Source organism: Podarcis vaucheri, assembly GCF_965113315.1.
Source record: "Podarcis vaucheri genome assembly, chromosome: 2".
NCBI lineage: Eukaryota > Metazoa > Chordata > Lepidosauria > Squamata > Lacertidae > Podarcis > Podarcis vaucheri.
In genome coordinates, this window is record NC_138760.1 from 113,699,721 (window position 1) to 113,725,457 (window position 25,737).

At 44.4% G+C, this 25,737-nt stretch overlaps 2 protein-coding genes and 1 long non-coding RNA gene across 7 annotated transcripts; all 3 read left to right on the top strand.

Moving 5' to 3' along the window:
* The first annotated feature begins 1,900 nt into the window (after positions 1-1,900).
* LOC309525213 (vespryn-like) lies at positions 1,901-9,278 on the top strand. Of its 4 annotated transcripts, none has more exons than XM_082210726.1 (5): positions 1,901-2,104; positions 2,179-2,254; positions 4,859-4,959; positions 6,362-6,457; positions 8,520-9,278. In XM_082210726.1, the coding sequence occupies exons 2-5, from the start codon at positions 2,250-2,252 to the stop codon at positions 9,017-9,019; spliced, it is 702 nt and encodes a 233-aa protein (XP_082066852.1). In that variant the 5' UTR covers positions 1,901-2,104; positions 2,179-2,249; the 3' UTR covers positions 9,020-9,278. The 4 variants fall into 4 exon arrangements, with proteins under 4 accessions (XP_082066852.1, XP_082066851.1, XP_082066853.1 ...); XM_082210725.1 differs by having other exon boundaries at positions 1,910-2,104; positions 8,514-9,278; XM_082210727.1 differs by lacking the exon at positions 2,179-2,254 and having other exon boundaries at positions 1,917-2,104; positions 8,514-9,278.
* Positions 9,279-9,600: 322 nt separating this feature from the next.
* On the top strand, positions 9,601-11,591 carry LOC309525371. The gene is made up of 2 exons (XR_014216191.1): positions 9,601-10,482; positions 10,869-11,591. It is a non-coding gene; the product is annotated as an uncharacterized lncRNA (long non-coding RNA).
* An 865-nt stretch (positions 11,592-12,456) lies between these two features.
* On the top strand, positions 12,457-23,824 carry LOC309525089 (butyrophilin subfamily 3 member A3-like). 2 transcript variants are annotated; one of them, XM_082210475.1, is made up of 8 exons: positions 12,457-12,656; positions 12,733-12,789; positions 15,630-15,767; positions 16,200-16,481; positions 17,938-18,042; positions 20,681-20,701; positions 21,963-21,995; positions 23,242-23,824. In XM_082210475.1, exons 3-8 carry the CDS (start codon positions 15,668-15,670, stop codon positions 23,754-23,756), a joined length of 1,056 nt encoding a protein of 351 aa, XP_082066601.1. In that variant the 5' UTR covers positions 12,457-12,656; positions 12,733-12,789; positions 15,630-15,667; the 3' UTR covers positions 23,757-23,824. The 2 variants fall into 2 exon arrangements, with proteins under 2 accessions (XP_082066601.1, XP_082066600.1); XM_082210474.1 differs by having other exon boundaries at positions 12,457-12,789.
* Positions 23,825-25,737: the final 1,913 nt, after the last annotated feature.

A 25,737-nucleotide genomic window follows, 5' to 3' on the forward strand; every position in this document is an offset into this window, starting at 1 on the left:
ACTGGCCAGCTCTGAGCTGCAGAGGCCTTGCTTAGCGGTGTTGCCCAATCTTGGGTCCCCAGCTGTTTTCGGACTACAACTCCCACCACCCCTAGCTCGCAAGACCAGTGGTCAGGGATGTTGGGAATTATAGTCTGAAAACAGCTGGAGACCAAAGGTTGGGAAACTTCTCACTTAGTTAGGCTTTGGGTGTGGTCAGGAGGACTAGATAAGGGTTATGAAAAGGGAGAGGGATTTCTTACTCAGGGAAAAACAAAAAACTCGGGGGGGGGGGAGTTCAGTCTCCGGCAACTCCCCCTTAAAAGAATCATGGCCAGAAGACCACTGGAGAGCTGTCGTGCAGAATATATTGAACTAGTTGGTTAAAAAGTCTGACACAGTAGAAGGCTTCTAATGTCAAAAGAACATAAAAAGAACCTCCCAGATCAGGCTGGAAGCCTAATCTCACTAGTCAAGCATCCCGTTTTCTCTGTGGCCCTTCGGATCCCTGTGGAAGCCCACAAGCAACAGTCCACTCTCAGTTTGTGAATCACAGAAACTAATATTCAGAAGCTTATGTTCTTGTAATGTAGCACAGCCATTGGAGCTAGTAGCCACTCATAGCTTTATCCTGCATGCATGTGTCTAATCACTTTTGAAACCTATCAGACCCTCCAAGTCCAGACCGGCTATTTCCAGGGATGTCCCTGATTTAGAGAAAAAGTCCCGGTTTCTGACTTGATCCCAGAATGTTCCACTTTTCCTTAGGATGTCCCTATTTTCATTGGAGAAATGTTGGAGGGTACAGTGGTATCTCGGGTTAAGTACTTAATTCGTTCTGGAGGTCCGTTCTTAACCTGAAACTGTTCTTAACCTGAAGCACCACTTTAGCTAATGAGGCCTCCTGCTGCTGCCAGGGAGGGGGGATGTTCTGTTCGTTATTTTTTATTTTCAATATTCAACAATTAATAGTTTTATAATAATAAAAACCCCGACAGACTATCAGCCAGGAATCTGACCGCAGCATTTTTGACCAATTGAAGTTTCTGTGATGATGATGATGATGATGATAAACAGTCTATCTGACTGGGCTGCCCCAGCCACTCTAGGTGGCTTCCAACAAAATGTTCAAACACAAAGAACCTAAAACATTAAAAGCCTCCCTGTACAGGGCTGCCTTCAGATGTCTTCTAAAAGTCAGAAATAATAATAATACAGTGGTACCTTGGGTTACATACGCTTCAGGTTACATACGCTTCAGGTTACATACGCTTCAGGTTACAGACTCCACTAACCCAGAAATATTACCTCGGGTTAAGAAGTTTGCTTCAGGATGAGAACAGAAATTGTGCTCCGGCGACACGGCGGCAGCAGGAGGCCCCATTAGCTAAAGTGGTGCTTCAGGTTAAGAACAGTTTCAGGTTAAGAACAGACCTCCAGAACGAATTAAGTTCTTAACCCGAGGTACCACTGTAATAATAATCTTCAAGGGCAAGCCCATGTACTCTTGGTGGTCTGAAGATCTCTCTGCCCTTTCTGTGCTTGACTGCATAGTGTATGATCATCACTCTAACACCTACTTGGATATATGGACTGCCCATATAATTTTTGTAAGGCTTACATCATTGATCAATGTAACACAAAGCAATTAAAGTTGACGTCAGGCTCGATGGCATGTTATTTTGCTAAAAAGTCAGCTGACGACATTTCTTTCTCTCTCTTCTATTTGTAAAAAGAAAAAAGAAAAGCTACAATGGGTACAACATGTGTTGGAACCGGTTGTACGTCTCATTGTCCATTTTAATTGTTGTACGCCACTTCCCGGGCCCCATGGAGGCGTAAGTGATACTGGCACAAACAATTGCTTTCGTCGAGCAGCTTGCTGGTTCATTGCCAGGATGCTGGTTTCATCAATGGGACCGAAACTGAAGTTCTCTCTTGTGTTTTAAATATGAAAGCCTTCAGAGGTTGGGAGTGGAAATGATGAGGGAGGCGTCCAACCCTGGCATTTGGGGCACTTTTGGGAGCAGACAGTGAGTGAGCAGTTAGACAGACCTAAAGACAGCTTGTGAACAGCTCTCTCTGTCTCTGGGAGTCTGGCGCGAGACAGCAGGTCATCTACAAGGTAGGACACCTTATCCTCTCCCGGCACATTTCTATATAAAGTGCCTCAAGTCAACAGCACTTTCTCTTCTAAAGGAACCCCAACTCCAGGCAGCAGTTTCTGGAACTTCTTACCACCTGAGTGTGCAACAATATCATTTCTCAACATGTGGTAAGGTAAAGGTAAAGGGACCCCTGACCATTAGGTCCAGTCGTGGCCGACTCTGGGGTTGTGGCGCTCATCTTGCTTTATTGGCCGAGGGAGCCGGCATACAGCTTCCGGGTCATGTGGCCAGCATGACTAAGCCACTTCTGGTGAACCAGAGCAGCGCACGGAAATGCCGTTTACCTTCCCACCGGAGCGGTACCTATTTATCTACTTGCACTTTGATGTGCTTTCAAACTGCTAGGTTGGCAGGAGCAGGGACCGAGCAACGGGAGCTCACCCCGTCACGGGGATTCAAACCGCTGACCTTCTGATTGGCAAGTCCTAGGCTCTGTGGTTTAGACCACAGCACCACCCGAGTTCCCAATATGTGGTACAACGGCTAAAAGAAAGACCTTCTCTTCCTAAATGAAGTCTTTCTGGGGGCTTGCAATGTTTCCTGAACCTGCATCAGCTAAAACTTAATGAATTCAAAAAGAAAGAATAAACTTTTACTTCCTAGCTCCCCTATAAGCCGGTTGGAGAGTGCTATAGAACAGGCTCAACAGGTTGTTTTGCAATCTAGGAAAGGGTTAGATGTGTCCCCACATCCTTGTTGGAAGACTTGCCACGTCCTTGCTAGATCATTTAAAAGCCCTCAGCGAAGTGAGCTCCAGTCATTAACCACAGAGAAGTCCTGCCAGCTTCCTGGAATAGTCTGGGCACTGACAGCGCAAATAAAAATAAGTTTCTTTCTGGAAAACAAGGTAAGCTATTACAATGTGGGTATAAGTGTTGACTGCTGGAACAATTGTTTGTGAAATGCAAAGCATCATCTAATGAACATCTTGTACAGGATCATGTGATGCAAGGAATATTTTGTGTGTTTTATTTCATTGCGGAATGGGTTACGTGGCTTCAAAGTCTGTAAATGGTGATGGCTGAAATCCAAAGACTAACAGCATACCAGAATTTGGCTTTTTGAATGTTTTGAACATTTCTCATTCACAAATCTTGTGGCCCAGGACAAATACCTTTACTTTCTGCATAAACATGTCTAAATTTCATCGAAAATAAAAATTAAAGGTTATGCCTTTCAAAACACATGTCAGGACGTGGTGATCTGCCACCCGAATGCTATGCTGATTGAAAATGTGAGACTGATTCGTCACCTTAAATCGTGATCCCTGATGATTAAAGCACGTCTCGACTTGCCGAACTGGGTACTTTTGGACTTTTTATTGCCCCCAAATTAAAAGTGTCCACAGCTGGAAATCCTACACCCGCCCTAGTTTTTAGCTCCCCCCTTGATCTCCATGAAAGTGCAATACATAAACTGAATAAATTGTGGAAGTGCTGCAATTCTGTGAGTTGTTGTGCAAGGGCTAGCGGAAAACATATGGTGTGACCTAGTGCATGTATTCTGTTAGCAAGCTTCATTATGGAAGGCCTTAAAAAGAAAACAACAAAAAAAAAGAGGCTGTGTGTTGGCTTGTGCACCACTCGGAAACTGAACACCTTGCGAGTCGAAGGTTTTGGCTCCCGAATGCTGCAAACCTGGAAGTGAGTGTTCCGGTTGCGAACGTTCTTTTGGAACCTGAACGTCCGACGCGGCTTACGCGGCTTCTGATTGGCTGCAGGAGCTTCCTGCAGCCAATCAGAAGCCGTGCCTTGGTTTCTGAACGTTTTGGAAGTCGAACGGACTTTCGGAACAGATTCTCTTCGACTTCCGGGGTATGACTGTACAAAATAAAATATCCATATTGAGACATTTCTCCGAATATCTAGACTTCCCACCTTCCCCTCCATGGGTCCTATTATCAGAGTAGTCCTGATCCCAATCTCCCACTCATAGTAGGATTAACAGCTGGACAAAGTATTACTTTTGGTTTTTAATACTGTCCCCCCCCCAAATTCCATGAGTATGAAATATATAATTGCCTTACAAACCTAAGAGATATACAGTTAAATGCATTATATCTAATAGCTCCATAATTACTTTGTTTCTTTTGTGTTGATTCCAGTGTAACAAAAACAGTAACAACTTTCCCCCTAAAAGTTTCTTTTTTATATAAATTTTTTATTAACAATTTCAACATAACAAAATATCAAAACATATCATATTCATTATTTCCCCCTTTCCCCCCCCACCTCCCCTTCAAACCCTCCCTGCTGAGACTGCCCTCAGCTCCTCTATCTTATTTCTCAACACATATTATTCTCTGCGTACTGTAAAATTGTATATATCCTTACATTATGTGTCTGCTATGTTAACAATCAATAAATTTGTGTATGTTTATTCAAAACCTGCCAAGGAGTCCAATTCATTTTGTTGTCTTTTTGAGTAATTTGTAAAAAGTTCCCATTCTTCTTTGAAGTCACAGTTGTCCTTATCTCGCGGTTTGTATGTCAATTTAGCCAGTTCTGCATAGTTCATCAATTTCTCTTGCCGCTGTTCTTTTGTCGGGGTTTCCTCATTCTTCCATCCTTGTGCTATCAAGACTCTTGCCGCTCTTGTAGCATACATAAATAACTTTCCCCCTAAAAGTTTCTATTGATTGTATTTTTAAAAAACAAAAAGAAATATTTATTATATTTCATTTGTTTTTATTTCTTTGCGGCCACCCTCAGTGAGAAGGAAGAGGTCCTGGCAGCTATGTCTTTTTCTCTGGTCTCTTGGCTGGGCTTCCGGAACTTTCCAATGAGAAGTGGTGTTCAGCCGACGCTGAAAGGTAATGGCCAGAACTGCTGCTATTCGTTTTATCTCAGAACCCGTTGGATAACATAAGGCAAGACTGAAAGGGTCCAGAGGCTACTTAGCCGGACCTACATCTGTAGATTCGGGCCGCCATCCAAGTCAGTTCAGTCAGGCTTGGCTTAAACCCAATGTCTTCTTTGGCAGGGCTGGTAATATAGAGGAAATTACCTGGCAAGGATGCTCTGAGGGCAAACACAGCAAAGACCGTAAAGCTCTCTGCAAAATACTGAACATCCTCTATAAAGGACACAGAAGTAAACACCATCACCTCCCCATTGCATCCTAGTTTATTATAATTACAGTGGTGCCTCGCAAGACGAAAATAATCCATTCCGCGAGTCTCTTTGTCTAGCGGTTTCTTCGTCTTGCGAAGCAACCCTATTAGCGGCTTAGCGGCTTAGCGCTATTAGCGGTTTAGCGGCTATTAAAGGCTTAGCGGCTTAGCGGCTAAAAGGCTATTAGCGGCTTAGCGGCTTAGAAAAAGGGGGGGAAGCGAAAAAAATCGCAAGACTCGCAAGACGTTTTCATCTTGCGAAGCAAGCCCATAGGGAAATTCGTCTTGCGAAGCGCATCGAAAAACAGAAAACCCTTTCGTCTAGCAGGTTTTTCGTCTTGCAAGGCATTCGTCTTGCGGGGCACCACTGTACCGTATTTTTTGCCCTATAGGACGCACTTTTTCCCCTCCAAAAATGAAGGGGAAATCTGTGTGTGTCCTATGGGGCGAATGCAGGCTTTTGATGAAGCTTGGAGAGCGAGAGGGGTCGGTGCGCACCGACCCCTCTCGCTCTCCAGGCTTCAGGAAGCTATCAGCAAGCCTGGGGAGCCCACAGGAGTTCCCGCAGGGCTCCCTAGGCTGCGGATAGCAGCCTGCTTCCCGGAGCGCGGGGCGCGCTAGAAGCAGAGCGCCCCCGCTTCAGGCAGACATCAGGCAGCGCCTCCCCGCTGTTCCTCGACCTGGTTTGGAGGCTGGCGCTGGGGAGAAGCTCGGGGGACAGCGGGGAGACGCAGCGCCGCCATCCCGCTGTTCCCCAACCTGGTTTGGATTCCCCGACCTGGTTTTTTTTTGGGGGGGAATAAAGGAATTTCCCCCCCTTTATTTCCCCCCCAGAAAACTAGGTGCGTCCTATGGGACGAAAAATACGGTATTATTACATTTATATCCCACCTTTTCCTCACAGCCGCTCTGTGAGGTGCATTAGGCTGAGTGATAGTGATGGACCCAAGTTCACCCAGTGTGCTTTATGGCCAAGATGGGGATTTGAACCCTGGTCTCCCAGGTCCTAGTCCAAGACCCTAACCACTAGTCCATGCTGGTTCTATTTATGGAAGCATCTTGTTCTTGGTTTCATTTTCTTTTCCCCATTGTGCCTCCCTAGGAATCTATTGTATCCTGTGGCTAATGCTGTGCTTTCTGGCTGAGCAGAAAGGTGGTGGGAAAGTCCTGGCTTCACTACCAAGGGGATGCTACCAAGGTAAACGATGAGTAAAATAAGACTGTGGGGTGAGGGTTGGAATAATAATAATAATAATAATAATAATAATAATAATAATAATAATTCATCTTTCTAAAAGTCATTCTGGCTGAATTGAGAAATACTGCCAGAAAATCCCAGTGCATTCAAAGCTGGCAATGTTGTAAGGCACTTTGGGGCTTTGTGAGGGTTGCCATATTTCAAAAAGGTGAGAATCTGGGCACAAAAGTTGTTGAGCTTCTTTTGACCAAGTTGAACTTTTGTGTGTGTGCAAAATATTAAAAATAATAAAAGTGAAGCTTTTGAGCTATTTTAAAGGAAATTCACCAAAATATAGGCTTTTGAAATCGGTTGCCATATGTCCGGATTTCCCCAGACATTTCAGTGATTTCTACCTGGACACTCTTCTGACTGCTATGTCCAGGAAATTCCAGATGTATAACACCCCTAGCTGTGTTAAATTCAGAGGTGGGGATACAGCTACCCTCTAAAAGTTGGACTACAGTACAAGCCCCATCAGCCCCAGCCAGCATGTAGTCCAGCACAACTCGAAGGTCTCAGGTACAGCATCTCTGGTGTAATTGCTGAAGGGACCATCATAGAAATGCGCTCTTGTGCGTACCCCAACCTCTGAGCGGCAAGAGACTCCAGGGTCTTTTACCCAGGCAGGGTTCAGTTTTCTTGGAATGAAGGTCAAGAGAGAATGTGGTTTCTTTAAGATTTATAGTTTTATTTGCACATATATACACAACCTGAGCATAAGATGGAGGGGCTCAAAGCATCAACACTCTACTGGTCTTGCCTGTGTATTTGGTTCCCAAGCCATAACTCTGGGTCCAGTGCAGAACAAGACAAGCTTCTAGCCAAAACTCTCATGCACAAATTAAGTCCCCATTTTGAAGTGCTGTGTGTGTGTGTGTGTGTGTGTGTGTGTGTGCACACACACACACACACACACACACACACACACACACACACTACATCTGCCAAAGAAAGGAAAGATGATGGCTTACCCAGGAAGAGAGATGGACTTGTTGGAACAAAGTTCCATGTTGCTTAGCTTGTATACACACTATGCATTAAAGCACATTTCCCTTTCACCCCCTTAAAGAATAATGAAAAGTGTAATTTGCTGAGGGTGCTGGAAATTATAGTGCTGTGGTGGGGCAAACTACCATTCCCAGAATTCCCAGTATACCTGAAGGAGCATCTCCACCCCCATCATTCACCAGACACTGAGGTCCAGATCCAATGGTCTTCTGGCAGTTCCCTCCCTGCGAGAAGTGAGGGTACAGGGAACCAGGCAGAGAGCCTTCTTGGGAGTGGCGCCCGCCCTGTGGAACGCCCTCCCATCAGATGTGAAATATACTCAGAGTCGCAAAGTGATTTCATGCTCTTTATTCAGCTCATAGTGGTGAGGAGGAATGAATGGAAGTCCCCTCAAAGTATCTGCTTTATATACATTATTTACACAATGCGCTGCACATGATTGGTTAATTCTGGAATTCTACTGTAAGCCAATCAGGTTGTGGATTCACTTATATCTGGAGCATGATTGGGTGGTTCCTGCCAACCAATCATACTGCTGCATTGTTCTTGGACCAATCAGACTGCTGCAATTTGGATCCTATTGTTCTAGAACCAATCAGACTGCTGCAGGTTGGATCCTATTCAACTCAGTACATAACAAGATGTCAAAGAAATAAACAACTATCTGACTTTTAGAAGACACCTGAAGGCAGCCCTGTTTTTAGGGAAGTTTTTAATGATTGATGTTTTAAGGTATTTTTAATCTTTTGTTGGAAGCCGCCCAGAGTGGCTGGGGAAACCCAGGCAGATGGGCGGTGTACAAATTATAAATTATTATTATTATTATTATTATTATTATTATTATTATTATTATTATTATTTGAGGCAAGATGTGCTTTAAATGTACTTTAAATATATGGTGTGTACACAGCCAGGGGCGGGGGGGCGGGGGGTTAGGCTTGGCCCAACCCTCCTCTGCAAGGACTTGGTTGGGCCCATAACACTTTGATCTTCTGTCTCCCCCCAGTTGCAGCTAAAGTGACCTTTAACCCGGACACTGCCCACCCAGCACTTGTTGTGTCTACAGACCGGAAGACTGTGACATCGGAAGGTGTGGAGCACCCCGTGCCTCCTAACCCCAGGAGGTTCACTAAAAGCCCTGCCGTGTTGGGCTCTCCAGGGTTTAAATCAGGGAAACATTGCTGGGAAGTGGTGTACGGAAACCAGAGGGAATGGGCGGTCGGAGTAGCGCGGGAGTCTGTGAAAAGGGATGTCTACCTCTCCCTTACCCCAGAGGAGGGGATTGTGGTGGAAGGTCTCTGGTGGCTTCGGCGTCGGCAAAGCGACCCCCAACCACCTCCCCAAGGCTCTGGAACCATTGGGGTTCTTCTGGATTGCGATCAAGACACCGTGACTTTTTACATGGCTGGTAAAGTCATTAAGAAAGATGTTCCCCGCAACGGAGAGGTCGTTTATCCTTTCTTCTATGTGGGTGGAGATGTTTCACTTCGCCTGAACGACTTAAAAAAGTGAGCGGAGAATTGCCCGCCAGCGCCACGCCATGCATTTTTCAGGATTTAAGAGTCTCTGGCTTCATGTGGTAAAGACACAGGAACAACAATACACATGTGGTGGGGTTGTGAGGAGATTAAGAAATTTTGGAGAGTAATACATGAGGAATTAAAGAAAACATTAAAAATCCCAATTGCTAAAAAACCAGAGGCATATCTGCTAGGTCTGATAGGGAAAGATATACTGCAAATGAATAAAAGAACTTCTCTATATGCAACTACAGCAGCTAGGGTAGTGATTGCTTCTAAATGGAAATCTCAGATCTTGCCCTCAAAAGGGGAGTGGATTTGCAAATTAAAGAATATTTAGAACTGACAAAGCTAACATCAATTATAAGTACAGATAGGTAGCCGTGTTGGTCTGCCATAGTCAAAATAAAAAAATTCCTTCCAGTAGCACCTTAAAGACCAACTAAGTTACCGTAGTTCTTGGTATGAGCTTTCGTGTGCATGGTATCTGAAGAAGTGTGCATGCACACAAAAGCTCATACCAAGAACTAACTTAGTTGGTCTTTAAGGTGCTACTGGAATTTTTTTATCAATTATAAGATATCAGTCAAATCAAAAATTTAAAAAGGAATGGAAATGTTTCAAAGATTACATGTTAAAATATTGTTCTAAGAAAGATGTGCTGATATGCCTAGAATAAAAAATGTAAAGTATATGTATGAATCAGAAAAGAGATAAAAGATGTACAAAGAATGATATATTTGGAGAATGCAAAGATAAATGTGGAGCTAGAGATTTAAAGAAGTCAAATTGCGGAAGACGGAAGCTGCGGGTGGGTGGGGAAAGTACTAGATAATATGTAATGTTTGTTTTCAAGGGTTTTGGGATTGTATCTTTTCCATTTTCTTCTTCTTCTAATTCCTCAACCCCAACTTTTCAGATTCAAATGTTGTAGGGTTGAAGGTGGCATGAGAAACAGGCGGCGTTTTTGGTACCCTGTTCACCAGGAACGGGGAATTTTCTTGGCACAGTGGGCCAGATCCTGATCTTCCACTGCCACCATCACTGCTGACCAACTTTGACAGGTGAATGGAGCCACCCACCTATCAATCATCTGACATCATGATGCCAGCAGGTGACCGATAGGTGGGTGGTCCCACCCACCTGTCAAAAGTCGCCGTGCATCCTTTGGAGGGAGGCTTCTGTTTAGCTAGCTAGCACATTCCCCTCAGGGAATGTGCTGGCGAAAAAGCACCTGGCAGGATTCACCGTTTTGCTCATCAGCAGATGAGGGGAGAGTTCAGTCCTGCTCCCTTGCAGAGGCCTGAGTAGGATTTAACCTCCACTCATCAGCCAATGAGTGGAGGATTAAAGTATTCTGCTTTCCCTGTGTGTGTCAGTTCCCTATAGGGAGCTGGCAGGCACAGCCAATGCAGGACTGAGTCCCATCCATCAGCTGACATCACACAATGACAGGTAGGTGTGGTTCCAGTTACAGATAGGTAGCCGTGTTGGTCTGCCATAGTCAAAATAAAAAAATTCCTTCCAGTAGCACCTTAAAGACCAACTAAGTTAGTTCTTGGTATGAGCTTTCGTGTGCATGCACTCATCCCTTGCCTTTTCCTGTAAGACCTATTACAGTCATTAAGAGTCGTCAACAGGCTCATCTCAGCTATCTGCCAATCTCCCATTCCCACCACCCTTCTGAGTAATACCCCTCCCCACCTTCTCACTATATAGAAGGATCTGGCAACTTCTGTTTCAGTGTATCTGAAGAAGTGTGCATGCACACGAAAGCTCATACCAAGAACTAACTTAGTTGGTCTTTAAGGTGCTACTGGAAGGATTTTTTTTATTTTGAGGTAGGTGTGGTTTTAGAGAAAGAGCCTCACAGGCCACATTGGACCCTTCAGCAGGCCAAGACCAAAGATTCCTCACCACTGCCATAAGTCATCTCTCATAAACAGGTTTGCAGAGGGTTTCTTTGTGTATTGCTTCAGATACCTGCCAAAACTCTTTAACCCCTGAGACCAAAAGGACCATGCCTCTCTCTCATTCCACCTTCAGCTCTTAAAACTGCTGTCCGTTTCCAACCTAGAGTAATCATTATGCAAAGTAAGGCCATGTTTCTGGACAATCAGCTACAGAAGAAGAATTTCCTGCATGGTTCAGCTTTCATTAATATGGAAATTTAAGAGGGAAATTTCACTAGGTTCATGTGGAAGTGAAAGAAACCTGAACATGCTCTATTCCAGATAAGGAGGGGACTTACAGTAATTACCAAGTTGGACCGTACATGAAGTGTATGTCTGCATTTTATATCCTGTTTGCTGTTTATTTAAGTAGCAACCATGGCAGGGGGGAATTGAATTGTGATAGGGACTGGACCAAAGGGCAGTTTTGCCCTCTCTCTCCAGCTCCTCTCCTGGTGAATATTGTAAAGCACACACAGCCAGCTACTATAAACTCTCAGAGTGATGCCAAATAATCAGATTGCGGTGCAAAATATATGCTCTACCAGTGAGCCATGCAGCTTGTTAGAAATGCTAAGGGTGAAGCAGTATATAAATGGCTTAATAAATAAATACGAGTCCTGTCGTTCTTTGCATTTGTTATCCAAAGTCTCTTCAAAGGAGGGTTGTATGAGACGCTAGGAGTAGTACCTCTGGTGGAGACAGGTTCTGCTCCTTCTGTGGAGCAATATGCCCATATACATACAGTGGTACCTCAGGTTACAAACACCTCGGGTTACAAACACTTCAGGTTACAGACTCTGCTAACCCAGAAATAGTACCTCGGGTTACAAACTTTGCCCCAGGATGAGAACGGAAATCACACGTCGGCAGCAGCGGGAGGCCCCATTAGCTAAAGTGGTACCTCAGGTTAAGACATAGCTGTCAACTTTTCCCTTTTCTTGCAAGGAATCCTATTCAGAATAAGGGAATTTCCCTTTAAAAAAGGGAAACATTGACAGCTATGGGTTAGGAACAGTTTTAGGTTAAGAACGGACCTCCAGAACGAATTAAGTTTGTAACCAGAGGTACCACTGTACAGTTATTTAAGGTGGAGCTTGATGCATTGAGCAAAAGCCAGGCATTTTAATGAACAAAATTCCCTCCAGAATTCCTTCTCTGTAATTAACTAGAGCATGAGACACTTAATCTCGGGGACACTTAATCTCGAGCTCCACCTTGGGCAAAAAATTCCTGTATTGCAGGGGGTTGGACTAGATGACCCCTGTGGTCCCTTCCAACTCTAGGATTCCATGATTCCATAGACATAAAAACAAACTACTTATGCTGCGGTTTCTGTAAATATTTTGGGAGTAGACTATTGACTGCTGGTGATAAGCTGCGGATGACGTGGGCTTGAAACTTGGCCTCCTTCCCATTTTGTCTGTCCATCTGCGGGCAGCTGATAAGACGGAGACAGATGGGGAACCTTAGAAGAATAACGTAACAGCCATCAGACACGGAGATTTGGGGCTGGGTTCCTTACAAATAGAGGTCCCCCTCTCTTTCTCCATCTCACATTAGCTTGGCTTGAGGACCATCGAACGTGGAGATGACTGACAGATGCCAGCTGACTGATAAGAATGTTTGGAACCTCTTTCATCTTTTCATTGATTGCTCAAATCCAGCTGTGATATTGTAATGAAAAAAAGGGCCTTCTAACATAGGGGAGATTCGAGAGGAAAAGAATCACTCAGAATTCTTTGGTTTTCAGGAGATGGAAGCTGAAGGCGACCTGGGATATCAGTGACAAATATTCTTCACATGTAAGGTAAAAGAAAGTGCTATAGCATGATTTTGCAGCAGGTCAGCTTTAAAACAACAAAAGAGCACTTCAGACAAATTTGCTATGGACCATAAAATATGTAGCTAATTCCTGAAACCATATATGTACTGCAGTGACTAACATGAAAGAGTTACGGTATTTAAAAGTTTTGAAGTGAAATGTTTCGGTTTCTGCTTTCTTGGTTGCTTTGATGTGAACCCTTTTCACACCAGAGCAGCTAAAAAAAAGAGGGGAACTGAAATGTTTTGTTTTAAACCTTTAATATATCTGTTTTGTTAGACCCTTTAATGACATGATTAGATGGATGGATAGATAGATAGATACGGTAGATGATAGATATGTAAATATTTTATTTCTGTAGTACTTCAATTATTGATGGGAGAGCTTTGTATAAAACTAATACTGTACAGTAGATAATAAACATCCTAAGTTAAACACTGACAGCACCACTACAGACAGATATGTGTTCAAAGTCCTATCGAATTCAGCACAGGAGCAAGGCTAGCTCTATGGTTAAAGGATTTCAACTTTAAAAGGGCTTTTGACTTTGGATGGCTTGAAAACACATCTTTAAAAATAAACAATGGCTTGATGGTAGATAGAAGGGAAAGTAAGAGCTCATTTGGTTAGAGCGTGGTGCCAAGGTTGCATCCTGTGGAGTAACAGTGATTCATTCCAAAGGACTGGGAGGATGACAAATGACTTTAGGAATAACAGTAGCCAACACATTTTTCTTGTGGTTTTACCAACTATGGGCACTTCCAGAATGTGACAGTTTTGTGGGTGGGATTCAATCACATTCTGGCAAGTTCAGATTGTGCAGTTAAAGTGGATTGGGCACTCTTGTAATAATAATAAAAGATAATACTGTTTGTGCCAGAACAACATACTGGTAACAATTGTATTATGTACTGAAGTTCTCACCTTGGGCCAGCAAAGGGATACTGTGGATAGTTTTCACTCAGGTCCACATATGCAAATAAGGGATTGAAAGTGACATTCAGTGATTGGATAGTTACAGAAAGTGGTTACTGTTGCGTTGTAGTGGAGCTCTATATAAACAGGCTGGCTGAACCCTTCAGTTCAGTTCTGTTCTGGCCTATGAATAAACAAGAGCTGTTTGAAGAATCGCTGTGTCGTCTGATATGTTCACCCACAACTTAACAAATTGCTTGACGTGATGTCACAAATCAGGGCAAATGCTGACGTTAACAGATTGACTGGAAGTGGCATCCATGACAGGCAGCTGGTTCCAACTGTCCCCATATAAGAACATAAGAAGTTTCTTTTTACTTTTTACTGAATCGGACCAAAGACTGGTCCATTCTAGGCCAGTCGTGCCTATGGTTACTAGTGGAGGCTCTCCTCTCAGACAGGGAACCTCTTCCCAGCTCTACCTGGAGATACTGGGAATTGAACCTGCGACGTCCTGCATGACAAGGCAGATGCTCTACCACTGAGCCACTACAGCCCATTCCTTCATTACCTCTCCATGCAGGGGAAACTTACATGCGTAATTTCTGCATGTCAGTTAAAGGCGCAAAGCTTCATTCAGGAGATGGGCCATCGTTCTCCCCTGCCCGCCGCCTCCTCCAAAAAACGAAAAAGAAAAGAATTAAAGGTGGTAAGAAGTTTGAAAGAGATGTGACTGTTCCTACTGTGTACATTCATCCCCGATTTGCCTCTGCCAAACAGAGGCTGTGTGTGCACGCTACCAGTTTTCTTAATCTGGATCAAAGTTGGTTAATGCATCAAAACACAGTATTTCCTAAGAAAGGACAGGATAGATGAGGGTTGTGGCAAATGCCGTGCTTTATGCTGCTTCTCAGACCAGTGCCTTGGATGCAGAGCAGGGGTGCAATATTCCTAAAAGTGACAATCAGGACAAAGTTGTTCAGCTTTTTGGGGGAGAAGTTGACTGTTTGGGGGCTTTTATTTGATTTTTAAAGCATTTTTATTTTTTAAAAAACCTTTCTTGCTATACATCCGGGTTTTCTGCCTTTGTATGGCAGCCCGAATGCAGAGTAAACACAGCCAGATGTCTTTCTTATTTCAAAATCCTATTTGACTGCAGGTGTCAGTGAGGCTTCCCCAGCCACTCTGGGCAGCTTCCAACAGAACACTAAAATACAATAACCTATTAAACAGTAAAAGCTTCCCTAAACAGGGCTGCCTGCAGATGTCCTCCAAAAGTTTGGTAGTTATTTTTCTCTTTGACATCTGGTGGGAGGGCGTTCCACAGGATGGGTGCCACTACCGAGAAGGCCCTCTATCTGGTTCCCTGTAACTTGGCTTCTCGTAGCGAGGGAACCGCCAGAAGGCTCTCGGCGCTGGACCTCAGTGTCTGGGCTGAATGATGGAGGTGGAGACGCTCCTTCAAGTATACTGGACTGCAAACCATCACAAAAGCCTATTGCAGCAGTCGCTGACCTGGCGCCCCCTGGGTGCTTTGGACTGCGACTGCCATCAGCCCCAGCATGTGAGCTGGATGAGACTGATGGCAGTAGTTGCTCAAAACATCTGGAGGGAACCAAATTAGAAAAGGCTGATCTATTGGAAGAGCACCAAGGGCCAGATAGAGAGGAATGGAGGGCTATATTCAGCTCCCGGGGGACCCGAGGCTCCCCATACTTGAGCTAATCTCAAAGTAACATCTTCCCAGCATCTTCTTGTGGTCATCATGGACCATTCCGCAGGCATGCACCTTAAGTTACAAAACTTTATGAAAACTGAGAGAGAAAGAGGATTGGGTATCATAATCAGTTTGTAAATCTCTCCTCTCTCTCTCTCTCTCTCTCTCTCTCTCTCTCTCTCTCTCTCTCCAGGGTTTGCTTTATCCCCCGGAGGCCAGAAAAGAAAGAAAATGGAGGTGCCCAACTTCTCTTGCGACCCAGAAATGCGTTCCTTTCTGTTCATTCTCACCATTTTCTTTGTTATTCCACCTATAAATAATGTGGACCCTGGTAAGACTCTCACTAGTACCTCTCATAGAAATGTTATTGGTCGTGGCTAAAGTGTCTTATTTTTCTCTGAAGGGAGCAAATAACAACAATAAAAAATCTACCAGAAGCCTAGATACCGGCTTCTCCTATGTACCAAAAGTACCGTGAAATTGTAAGTTGTTGTGGCATACTTAGGTCCATCAAGCTCAGGAAGCAGCTGTGGTCAAACCCACATCTCAGGGAAGATGATTAACGTCACAACCATGCCATACACTTAGAGCAGTCTGATACCTTTTTATTTATTTCTTAAACTATACCGATTGATTATAAGAAAAGAAAACCTCAAAGTGGTTTAAAGAAACAGTTGTTATTGCTGGGTTTTTAATGCTTATTTTGAATAGATTCCAGGAAGACTTTGAATTATCCCACTATTTCTGTTCGTTCCCAATTCAGCAACAGGCCTTGCTCCCCTTATTTCCATCGAAGGCTATCAGGACAGGGGGATCCGAATAGTTTGCCGATCCAGTGGTTGGTACCCAAAGCCTGAGATCCTATGGAGAGGTCCCAATGGGAGGCACTTCCCTTCACTGGGACAAAAAATTTCCATGGAGGGCAATGGGTTGTTTGAGGCGCAGAACGACATCATCCTAACAGGAAGTTCAAATCATAGCCTAACCTGTGTGGTCCGGAACAGCTTCCTCAACCAGGAAAAGGAATCAACTATTCATATAGCAGGTAAGCTGTCCAGAATTTTTGATAACGGTTCTGTATTTGGGGGCTGTGGCTCTGTACAAACTATGCCTTCAAAATACATTCTTTCCTTCAAAGAATTCTGGGAAATGTAGTTGGTTAAGGGTCAGGGCTAAACTACAGTGTCCAGAATCCTTTGAGGGAAAGGATGTGCTTTGAAGGTATACACAGCCTTAGACTCTCAAGTGATGTGCAGTGAACGAGTGAGGGGAGAAGTCTGAAGTCAACCAACGTTGACGCCAACGTATTCTAAAGAGAAGGAACTTGATAAGAGAACCAGTGAGAACTTCTAGCAGGCTTACTTCCCAACTAGGTCACTAGGGACAGTGGCAGATTAAATTTGCTGTTGAAATGTGCACCAAGATGATTTCATAGGACAGTAGACTTGTAGAGCTGGAAGGAACCTTGATGGTCATCTAGTCCAGGGGTAGGCAACCTAAGGGGCCAGATGCGGCCCAATCACCTTCTCAGTCCGGCCCTCAGACGGTCCAGGAATCAGCATGTTTCTACATGAGTAGAATGTGTCCTTTTATTTAAAATGCATCTCTGGGTTATTTGTGGGGCATAGGAATTCGTTCATTTTTTCCCCTTCAAAATATAGTCCAGCCCACCACATGATCTGAGGGACGGTGGACCGGCCCACGGCTGAAAAAGGTTGCTGACCCCTGATCTAGTTCCCCATCCTGTTTGAAACCATACTGGAAGCTGCTGAGCTTTGCCAATGTGCTAGTAATTTTATTACTGCACCCCTTTCTCAGTTCCATGTTACATTTTCATCAGCAGGGTGAGAGAGAGAGAGAGATGGGGAAGACAAAGGGACCCCATTTTATTTATTTAGAGGAGTTATGCATTGCCTTTCAGTCGGATGATTCTCAGAGTGGCTTTCATAATAAAATACCCCTTCCCCTGCAAACTCACAGCAGTCCTTAAACCCCTGGCTGACGAATGTTCTGGGACATATTGCTGTTCAGTTCGTACAGCATCACCCTTGCATATATATATGTACTGGGATGCCATGCTGGACAAAGCAAGTGTTATGCCCGAGTATATTTCAGCAAGGATAGGAAGAAGTGCTGTATTATAATATGTTAGATTAAAATCACTTTCTATTCAGGATCTGGGCAATGGTGAGCTCCTACTGCAACAGCAGGGACTCGTTTAAAGTTCCTCTCAGGATCAGGATTTTCCTGCAGAACAGGAGGCTTATTAAAAGTTCAGTGCTTGGAGGACAGGGAGGGCAATATTCATTGCCTCAAGTGTGCAGAACCAGAATGCAGCTCAGAAGCCTATAAAAACCCCTGCAGCGTGATCAGAAGGGGGATTAAACACTGAGATAGAGGTGGGGAGGGGGAGGCACTGCCAAATCTTTGGCATCTGTTTTTCTTTTATTTGATTCAGAAACCAGGTTTATAACATCATTGGTAATTTGCTTTGTTTTCAGATCACTTCTTCCCAAAGATCTCTCAGTGGATAGCGGGTTTGTGTGTCTCCCTCATGGCTCTGCTTGGTTTCATTCTTCTCCTCCTTTACCTGTTTAATATAAACAGTGAGTACCTAGGAAGCTGCCTCATACCCAGTGTGTAAATGGTGTCATTATGTGCTTTTGATACCAGGTGGCACTGTGTAGCATCTTCTAGCTCAGTCTGTAGATTAGCAGACTCTTAACCTCAGGGATATGGGTGCAGGGGTTTGGACTATATCAGTGTTTCCCACATTTGGGTCTCTGTGGCTGTTTTTGGACTACAACTCCCATCATCCCTAGCTAGCAGGACCAGTGGTCAGGGATGATGGGAATTGTAGTTCAAAAACAGCTGGGGAGCCAAGTTTGGGAAACAGTGGACTAGATCATCCTTTTGATCCTTTTCTACTCTGCAATTATGTGATTCTAAATACATGGGAGGAAGTCAGAAGTTACAGTTCTGTTCTTATTAGAGAGAGGCTTACAAAATTATTTTATAGTGTCCGGACAGGTGTGTATTCACAGGTCTCCTGGAGAGCCAGTGTGGTGTAGTGGTTAAGAGCGATAGACTCGTAATCTGGTGAACCGGGTTTGCTTTCCGCTCCTCCACATGCAGCTGCTGGGTGACCTTGGGCTAGTCACACTTCTCTGAAGCCTCTCAGCCCCACTCACCTCACAGTGTGTTTGTTGTGGGGGAGGAAGGGGAAGGAGAATGTTAGCCGCTTTGAGACTCCTTCGAGTAGTGATAAAGCGGGATATCAAATCCAAACTCTTCTTTATCTTCTCTTCTTCCTGCAGACAACCTGTTTATTCAGCATTCGTCCTGATTAGCTTGCACAGAGGTTATGCTGAGGTTAGATTTGGAAGAAGCGGCTAGCCTTTTCATTATTCATTCACTGTGATTTGTGCTCACAATGCTATTGGGGCAGTTACATGAGACCCCACTTCAGGACAATTGGCACCTGCAACTGTTTCAGAGCAGACTGCTTTGTTTCCAGTCGGGGCATCTAGACAAGGGATGGGGAAACGTCTGACCCACAGGCCAGATTTGCCCCAGCAGGCCTCCCCATTTGTCCTCCAAGCAATGCCCACCGCCCCACAACTGACATCATATGTGATGTGAAGTGTGAGACAGGTAGAGATGTGGCTGGATTGAACTCCCTGTCAGTTATCTGATGATAACTGCTTGGTCAGAGCACACAAGAGTTCTATTGGTGTTTCGCAACTTTGACCTGTTGTAGGATCTTAGCCAGACCCAGTTGAATCTAGCAGAGCATACGCAGACTTCCAGAAGCAACCAATTGCAGGCAGGTAGGATGAAGCAGTAACTTGGTTACTTATAGGTGTTTATTATTTACAGCAGACTCACACGTTACTATATACAAGATACAGTGGTGCCCCGCAAGACGAATGCCTCGCAAGATGGAAAACTTGCTAGACGAAAGAGTTTTCCATTTTGGAGGTGCTTTGCAAAACGAATCTCCTATGGGCTTGCTTCGCAAGACAAAAATGTATTGCGAGTTCCTGTGGTTTTTTTTCCCTCCCCCCCCCTTTTCTAAGCCGATAAGCCGCTAAAAGCCGCTAATAGCGCTAATCCATCAATGGGCTTGCTTTGCAAGACGAAAAAACCGCTAGACGAAGAGAATCACAGAACGGATTCTTTTCATCTTGCGAGGCACCACTGTACAGATACGGATCTTAAACTCTTGCTCTTAACAAACTCCAAACGACTCTCAGAACACCTCACTGACCAACCAACTATCCAGCAAAGAAGGTCATGAATCATCATGCCTATGACCAATATCAGAGTTGTATCCAAGGTCCCATATCTCTAGGCAGAAGAACTTCCTCTGCTCAGTCTTCTTGGCCTTCGGCCAACTCTTAATTGCCTTGTGTAAAGCTGCACGTAGGCAAAATCCAACAAGTTCCCTTACTGGGAACTCCCTCGCTGACACAAACACAGTAGATAGCAGGACTCAATGGGGTATTCAGTCCTACTTACTCTTTCTCTCCCCCCCCCCCCAGACCAACTTTTACAGGTGGGTGGCAGTGGTGGGAGATAAAGATCAGGCCTGCTGGGCCAAGAATACTTCCCACCCCTGATCTAGGCTAGGTTTGTCTTCCTTGACTGTAGGTGGTATCAAGGCCAGCCTACATAGCGCTGGCCCAAAGTGCTGGGTTTGTTTGTTGAAAAGCAGCCCGTGCAGGGTCCCCAGATTGAGAAGCCGTGGCTTTAACTCTTGGCCCCCACAGTGGGCCTAATCCAGACTGTGCATCCAGACTTACAATTTGCATTGCAAAAAAGAAAAGGTCCATAGAATCATAGAATCATAGAGTTGGAATAGACCACAAGGGCCATCGAGTCCAACCCCCTGCCAAGCAGGAAACACCATCAGAGCACTCCTGACATATGGTTGTCAAGCCTCTGCTTAAAGACCTCCAAAGTAGGAGACTCCACCACACTCCTTGGCAGCAAATTCCACTGTCAAACAGCTCTTACTGTCAGGAAGTTCTTCCTAATGTTTAGGTGGAATCTTCTTTCTTGTAGTTTGGATCCATTGCTCCGTGTCCGCTTCTCCAATCTGCTTCCGTCTTGCTCTTAATTAATCATAATACTAGAGGAAAATCAGCACACCTTATTCAGACCAGAAACAACGGATGGCTAGATTGTACACTCAAATGTTTACAGCAGTTATAATTATTTCTTCTTTCCTTTCTCTTCTAGGAAAGCTTTCTGCAGAACTGAGTAAGTCATTCTGCCTCTTTTGAGAAGAAAAACAGGCCACTGTCCTGTGCAGAGGCAGGCAGTCTTAAGTCCATTAATTTCAATAAACTTAACCATGCCTGAGAGTACAATTCTTGTTGTTCACTCAGACGCAAATCCCACTGGTTTCACTTGGCTTTACTCCCTAGTAATTGTGCATAGAATTGCACTGACTCTGTATTGGATTGTGGCCTTAAAAAAAAGGGGGGGGGGAGAGACTATTTTAGTAAAATTAGGTTGTTGTTTTTAAGTAGACGTGAAAGTTTGGTTCCATTCAAGCCAATAGCAAAAACTGGTGGCTGAAACAACACATGCAGCTTGAGTGGGTAAAAATAATTGATTCAGAATTTCCACCATAAAAGGTATTTCAAAAAACTTCCCCCAGTTTAGAATAAGGCTTGTTAGGTAGCAAAACTGCCAACTCTACACTAACAGTGGCGCCCACCCTGTGGAACGCCCTCCCACCAGATGTCAAAGAGAACAACTACTATCAAACTTTTAGAAGACATCTGAAAGGCAGCCCTGTTTAGGGAAGCTTTTAATGTTTGATGTATTATTGTGTTTTAATACAGTATTTGGTTGGAAGCTGCCCAGAGTGGCTAGGGAAGCCCAGCCAGATGGGCGGGGTATAAATAATAAATTTATCATCATCATCATCATCATCATCATCATCATTATCATCATCACAAGACACTGGGTTTTTCTCTCCATGTTTCCAAGAACAGCTGAAATTCATCAAATTGAGGCATTCAGCCTTGGTTCCTTTTTTAAAAAAAGTTTGAATTATAGGCTCTGCCCATGCACAAGATTTTACATCCACACCATAGATTTAAAACATATTCAACGCCGTTTTCCCTATAGAATCCTGGGAACTGTGGTTTGTTTAATGGTGCTGGGAATTGAAGCTCTTGAAGAGTAAACTTCAGTTCCCAGAACTGCCACAAAGCACAGACACTCTCTGTACAATGTCCAATGGCCTACTCTGAAGCAAAATAACCCAGGGTGGTCTAGAAGGGCCCATATCATTTCATGGCACCAAAAACTATTCAGAACAGGCCTCAGAGGAGGTCAGCACACCAGAAGAGAAGGCAGTCAGCACATCTCCCTCAGATGCCACCTTGTCTTGTGCCAGGGCTACATAGCTGTCAGCACTGAAATAGTATTGGTGTTTTTTATGCGTAAAGCACCCGAGATCAAGATTTTCCATACCAATGCTAATTTGTCATTATGTGGTTGTTTTTAGGTTGGAGGAACTTGGTGATGCCAATCAAAAAAGGTAAACGGCTCTCTCGTTTTTGTATGCTTTTCACAATGCATTATTTCAGGCATGAAATCTGTCGCCACTCCCTGATGCTGAATTTTTGACATTAATTGAGGACGCAATAAAACTACCGTGGTGCGGTTGAGTGGGGCGGGAAAGGAGAACCTGTGAGGTGACTATCTTTCCCGTGGTGAGATTTAGGACTCACCATATGATGGGAATCTGGTGTTATCCATTCAGGTCACGTTTTTTAATAGTGACTTCAGAAGATTCTCAACGGTTACAGGAATCTTTGTTTGTTTGTTTATCAAGATTTATATACCACTTGATTTGTATGGTTTTTTTAAAAAAACAAGAAAACCTTGATGTCCTCCATTAATTGTTACTGGTGCCACAGAATACCTGTTCTGCATCTGAAATAAATAGATATTTTAGTGTGGTGGCACCTGGACTTTGAAAGTCCCTGCCTGTTGATATCCCTGTACTCTTTTTGGCACCTGCCAAAACCATTTTTGCTTAGACAAGCCTACTCACGTATTGAAATGCTGGTGTGTTTTTAGTTTGCTGCTGGTTTCAATTTTTTGAATGCTCAGATAAGTTTTGACCAAAGATTTTATTGTTTCCTTCTTTTCATCAACCCTTGAGGGAATTTTATTTTTATTTTTTTACAATCAAGCAGTGTATCAACCTTATGAAACGAATGAATCAATTTAAGGAACACACTGCTGCTGTGGAGAAATTTCAAATCTCTAGGGGAGAAAGGCGATTCTTCCACTTGACTGCCAGGTAGTATTAACCTGTGCATAAAGTTGACGCGTGAGCATCTACTCTTGGGTGCATTCTTTTAATTCAAACTTGCAGCAGAGTTTCTTCTTACAGAAAATCTTTTATTATTTACACAAATTTACACTGGTCAAATAAAACAACATAATTCCTTCTCCTCTATCCATCCGGCTCTGAGATTCAATTGCTCATTTTCAACTTTATTCATTTTCACACTGACTCTGACCTTTATTGACCACATGCCCTTAATAAAGGCACCTGTTGCTGCCGGGATTTTTCTGTTGCCTGGCAACCTGTTCAAGACCGATTCTCAAGTTCTTTCTAGAATATTCCAATAAGTCAAGGAGGCGGCCGGCATATAGCATGTTCCAGTGCAACTGGTTACGCTGGCCCTCAGCCACAACACTGTCTGGTTAACACTGATATTGCCCTCCTTCCTTCCGTGATCTCTTTCCTTCTCATCTTCTCCATCCTGCAGCAAATGTAACCCTGGATCCGGACACAGCGAACTACGAGCTCATCCTGTCTGCGGACCGGAAGACCGTCATACAAGGCTTCACGTGGCACAGCCTCCCTGACAGCCCCCTGAGATTCAGCCTCGAGCGCTGCGTTTTGGGAAGCGAGGGCTTTTCCTCAGGAAGGCACTACTGGGAAGTTGAGGTGGGCGAGGAGGGGTACTGGGCCGTGGGGTTGGCAAGGGGTTCGGTGAGGAGGAAGGAGTGCCTCAGCCTTGACCCCAGCGAAGGGATCTGGGCCGTGGAAAAGTGCCGGGTCCAGTACCAAGCTCTCACCGTCCCCGAGACCCCTCTGTTTTTGCGGAAGAGACCCAGGAAACTCGGGATTTACTTGGACTACGAGACGGCACAAGTGGCGTTTCATGACGTCAACCACAAGACACCCATCTTCACTTTCCCCTCCGCTGCTTTCAACAGGGAGGTGGTCTTCCCTTTCCTGCAGGTCGGGGTGGGATGCTGGCTTCGACTGTGCCCCTGAGACCTTCCTTGTGTGAGGCTTAACGGGCAAGCAAGGCATGACACAGCGGACTTGGAAGGCACCTCAAAAGTCATAGAATCATAGAGTTGTAATAGACCACAAGGGCCATCGAGTCCAACCCCCTGCCAAGCAGGAAACTCTGCTTATGAACTGGGGATGGGGCGTGTACATCTATCGTTTTATGTTTTACTGTGCTTTTAAGTATTTTGTGGGGAGCCTTCTAGAGCAGGGGTAGGCAAACTAAGGCCCGGGGGCTGGATGCGGCCCAATCGCCTTCTCAATCCGGCCTGCGGACGGTGTTGGGTGTAGTGAAGGGTTAACCTTCTATGCCTCAAGCCTAAGGGGACGGGCTTACAAGGGAAGTAAGCCAGGACCTGACGAAAGCAGCTTGGAATGTTGTGTACTGAGTGGGAATCGAAAGCATTCAGTTAAGACGCTGCAAGGAGAGAGAGAAGATGCGGCTTAACATGGATGGCTGTTGGAGATTGTAGATACGCTATTTTGTTTCCAATAAAGAGATACTAGGACAGAAGAACCGTCTGGGACTGATTTACTGCTCTTTCGACACACGACCGCTGTGTAATTCTGCTAATTGCTTTACGACCGCTCTAAAGCCACTCTGCGTAAACAGAAGGTGCAGAGGCTCGCAGGGGAAGCGTGACTGGGCGCCAAACAATAAAGCAATAAAACTATTCAAGAGACGGTCCAGGAATCAGCATGTTTTCACATGAGTAGAATGTGTCCTTTTATTTAAAATGCATCTCTGGGTTATTTGTGGGGAATAGGAATTCGTTCATTATTTTTTTCTTCAAAATATAGTCCGGCCCACCACATGGTCTGAGGGACGGTGGACTGGCACACGGCTGAAAAAGGTTGCTGACCCCTGGGCCTAGAGTGTCTGGGGCAACACAGCCAGGTGGGCTTCATATAAGTTAAATCACCACCACCATCAAATTTCAGCAGGAAAAGCATGGGCAGCTGAAGAGCAAATGGACAGGATGAAGGTTGCAAGGCATCCTTGAGCATGAATAAAACAGGCAATTAAAACCAGAGGATGACCCTCACTCTGTGATGTCACCATCAGCAGCTAGTTTGACAGCTAACAACGGCAATATCAGAGGAAGCATTAACCATGGATGGAAGCGTTGCTCTGATTATATGCCACTGCCTTCAAATGCGATAGTCAAGGAAGAATATTTGTGGGTAGGCTTCCCCCTGGATTGCATTCAGGTAAAAGCATTCAAGAGAATCTTTGGTGTTTACTAATTCAAATCTCCTCCACTGACTGGATTCACTATGTGTGGGTAGTTTTCATTTTTAAGCAATTTGTCCAACCGTCCTCCAAACACAAGACATACTGAGAGTCATAAGAGGACTGGAGTAATGAGACAACGGACAATGATACTGTAGCATTATTGATTTGCCTAAAGTGATTATGTCCAAGATTTTAGTGAAAGATGCATTGTTATTATTGAATATTTGTTTAAATGAACATAAATAAAAGTCTCTTCAGTGCTAAGATGAAATCTACTCGATATATGTTGGTGCCCCGCAAGACGAATGCCTCGCAAGACGAAAAACTCGCTAGACGAAAGGGTTTTGTGGTTTTTGAGCTGCTTCGCAAGACGAATTTCCCTATGGGCTTGCTTCGCAAGACGAAAACGTCTTGCGTTTTTTGCAAGTTTGTTTCCTTTTCCTTAACACCGTTAATACAGTTGCGTCTTGACTTCGAGGAGCAACTCATAGAACGCTGTGTGGTAGCCTTTTTTGAGGTTTTTGGTGATTTTTGAAGCTTTTCCAAAACTTTTCCAACACCGTGCTTCTCAAGACGAAAAATTCGCTAGACGAAAAAACTTGCGGAACGAATTACTTCGTCTTGCGAGGCACCACTGTACATGGTTCCGCGTTCCATTAATTACGGCACTGTGGGTTAAACCACAGAGCCTAGGACTTCCTAGGTCGGCAGTTTGAATCCCCGTGA

Excerpts from the sequence above, each read along its gene's own strand:
- LOC309525213 (XM_082210725.1), top strand. Across the intron at positions 4,960-6,361 it reads TGTTCAGCCGACGCTGAAAG|GAATCTATTGTATCCTGTGG; the intron begins GTAATGGCCAGA and ends GTGCCTCCCTAG. Across the intron at positions 6,458-8,513 it reads ACCAAGGGGATGCTACCAAG|TTGCAGCTAAAGTGACCTTT; the intron begins GTAAACGATGAG and ends GTCTCCCCCCAG.
- LOC309525089 (XM_082210474.1), top strand. The coding sequence starts at position 15,668 with ATGGAGGTGCCCAACTTCTCTTGCGACCCAGAAATGCGTTCCTTTCTG. Across the intron at positions 18,043-20,680 it reads TTACCTGTTTAATATAAACA|GAAAGCTTTCTGCAGAACTG; the intron begins GTGAGTACCTAG and ends TTTCTCTTCTAG. Across the intron at positions 20,702-21,962 it reads AAAGCTTTCTGCAGAACTGA|GTTGGAGGAACTTGGTGATG; the intron begins GTAAGTCATTCT and ends GGTTGTTTTTAG.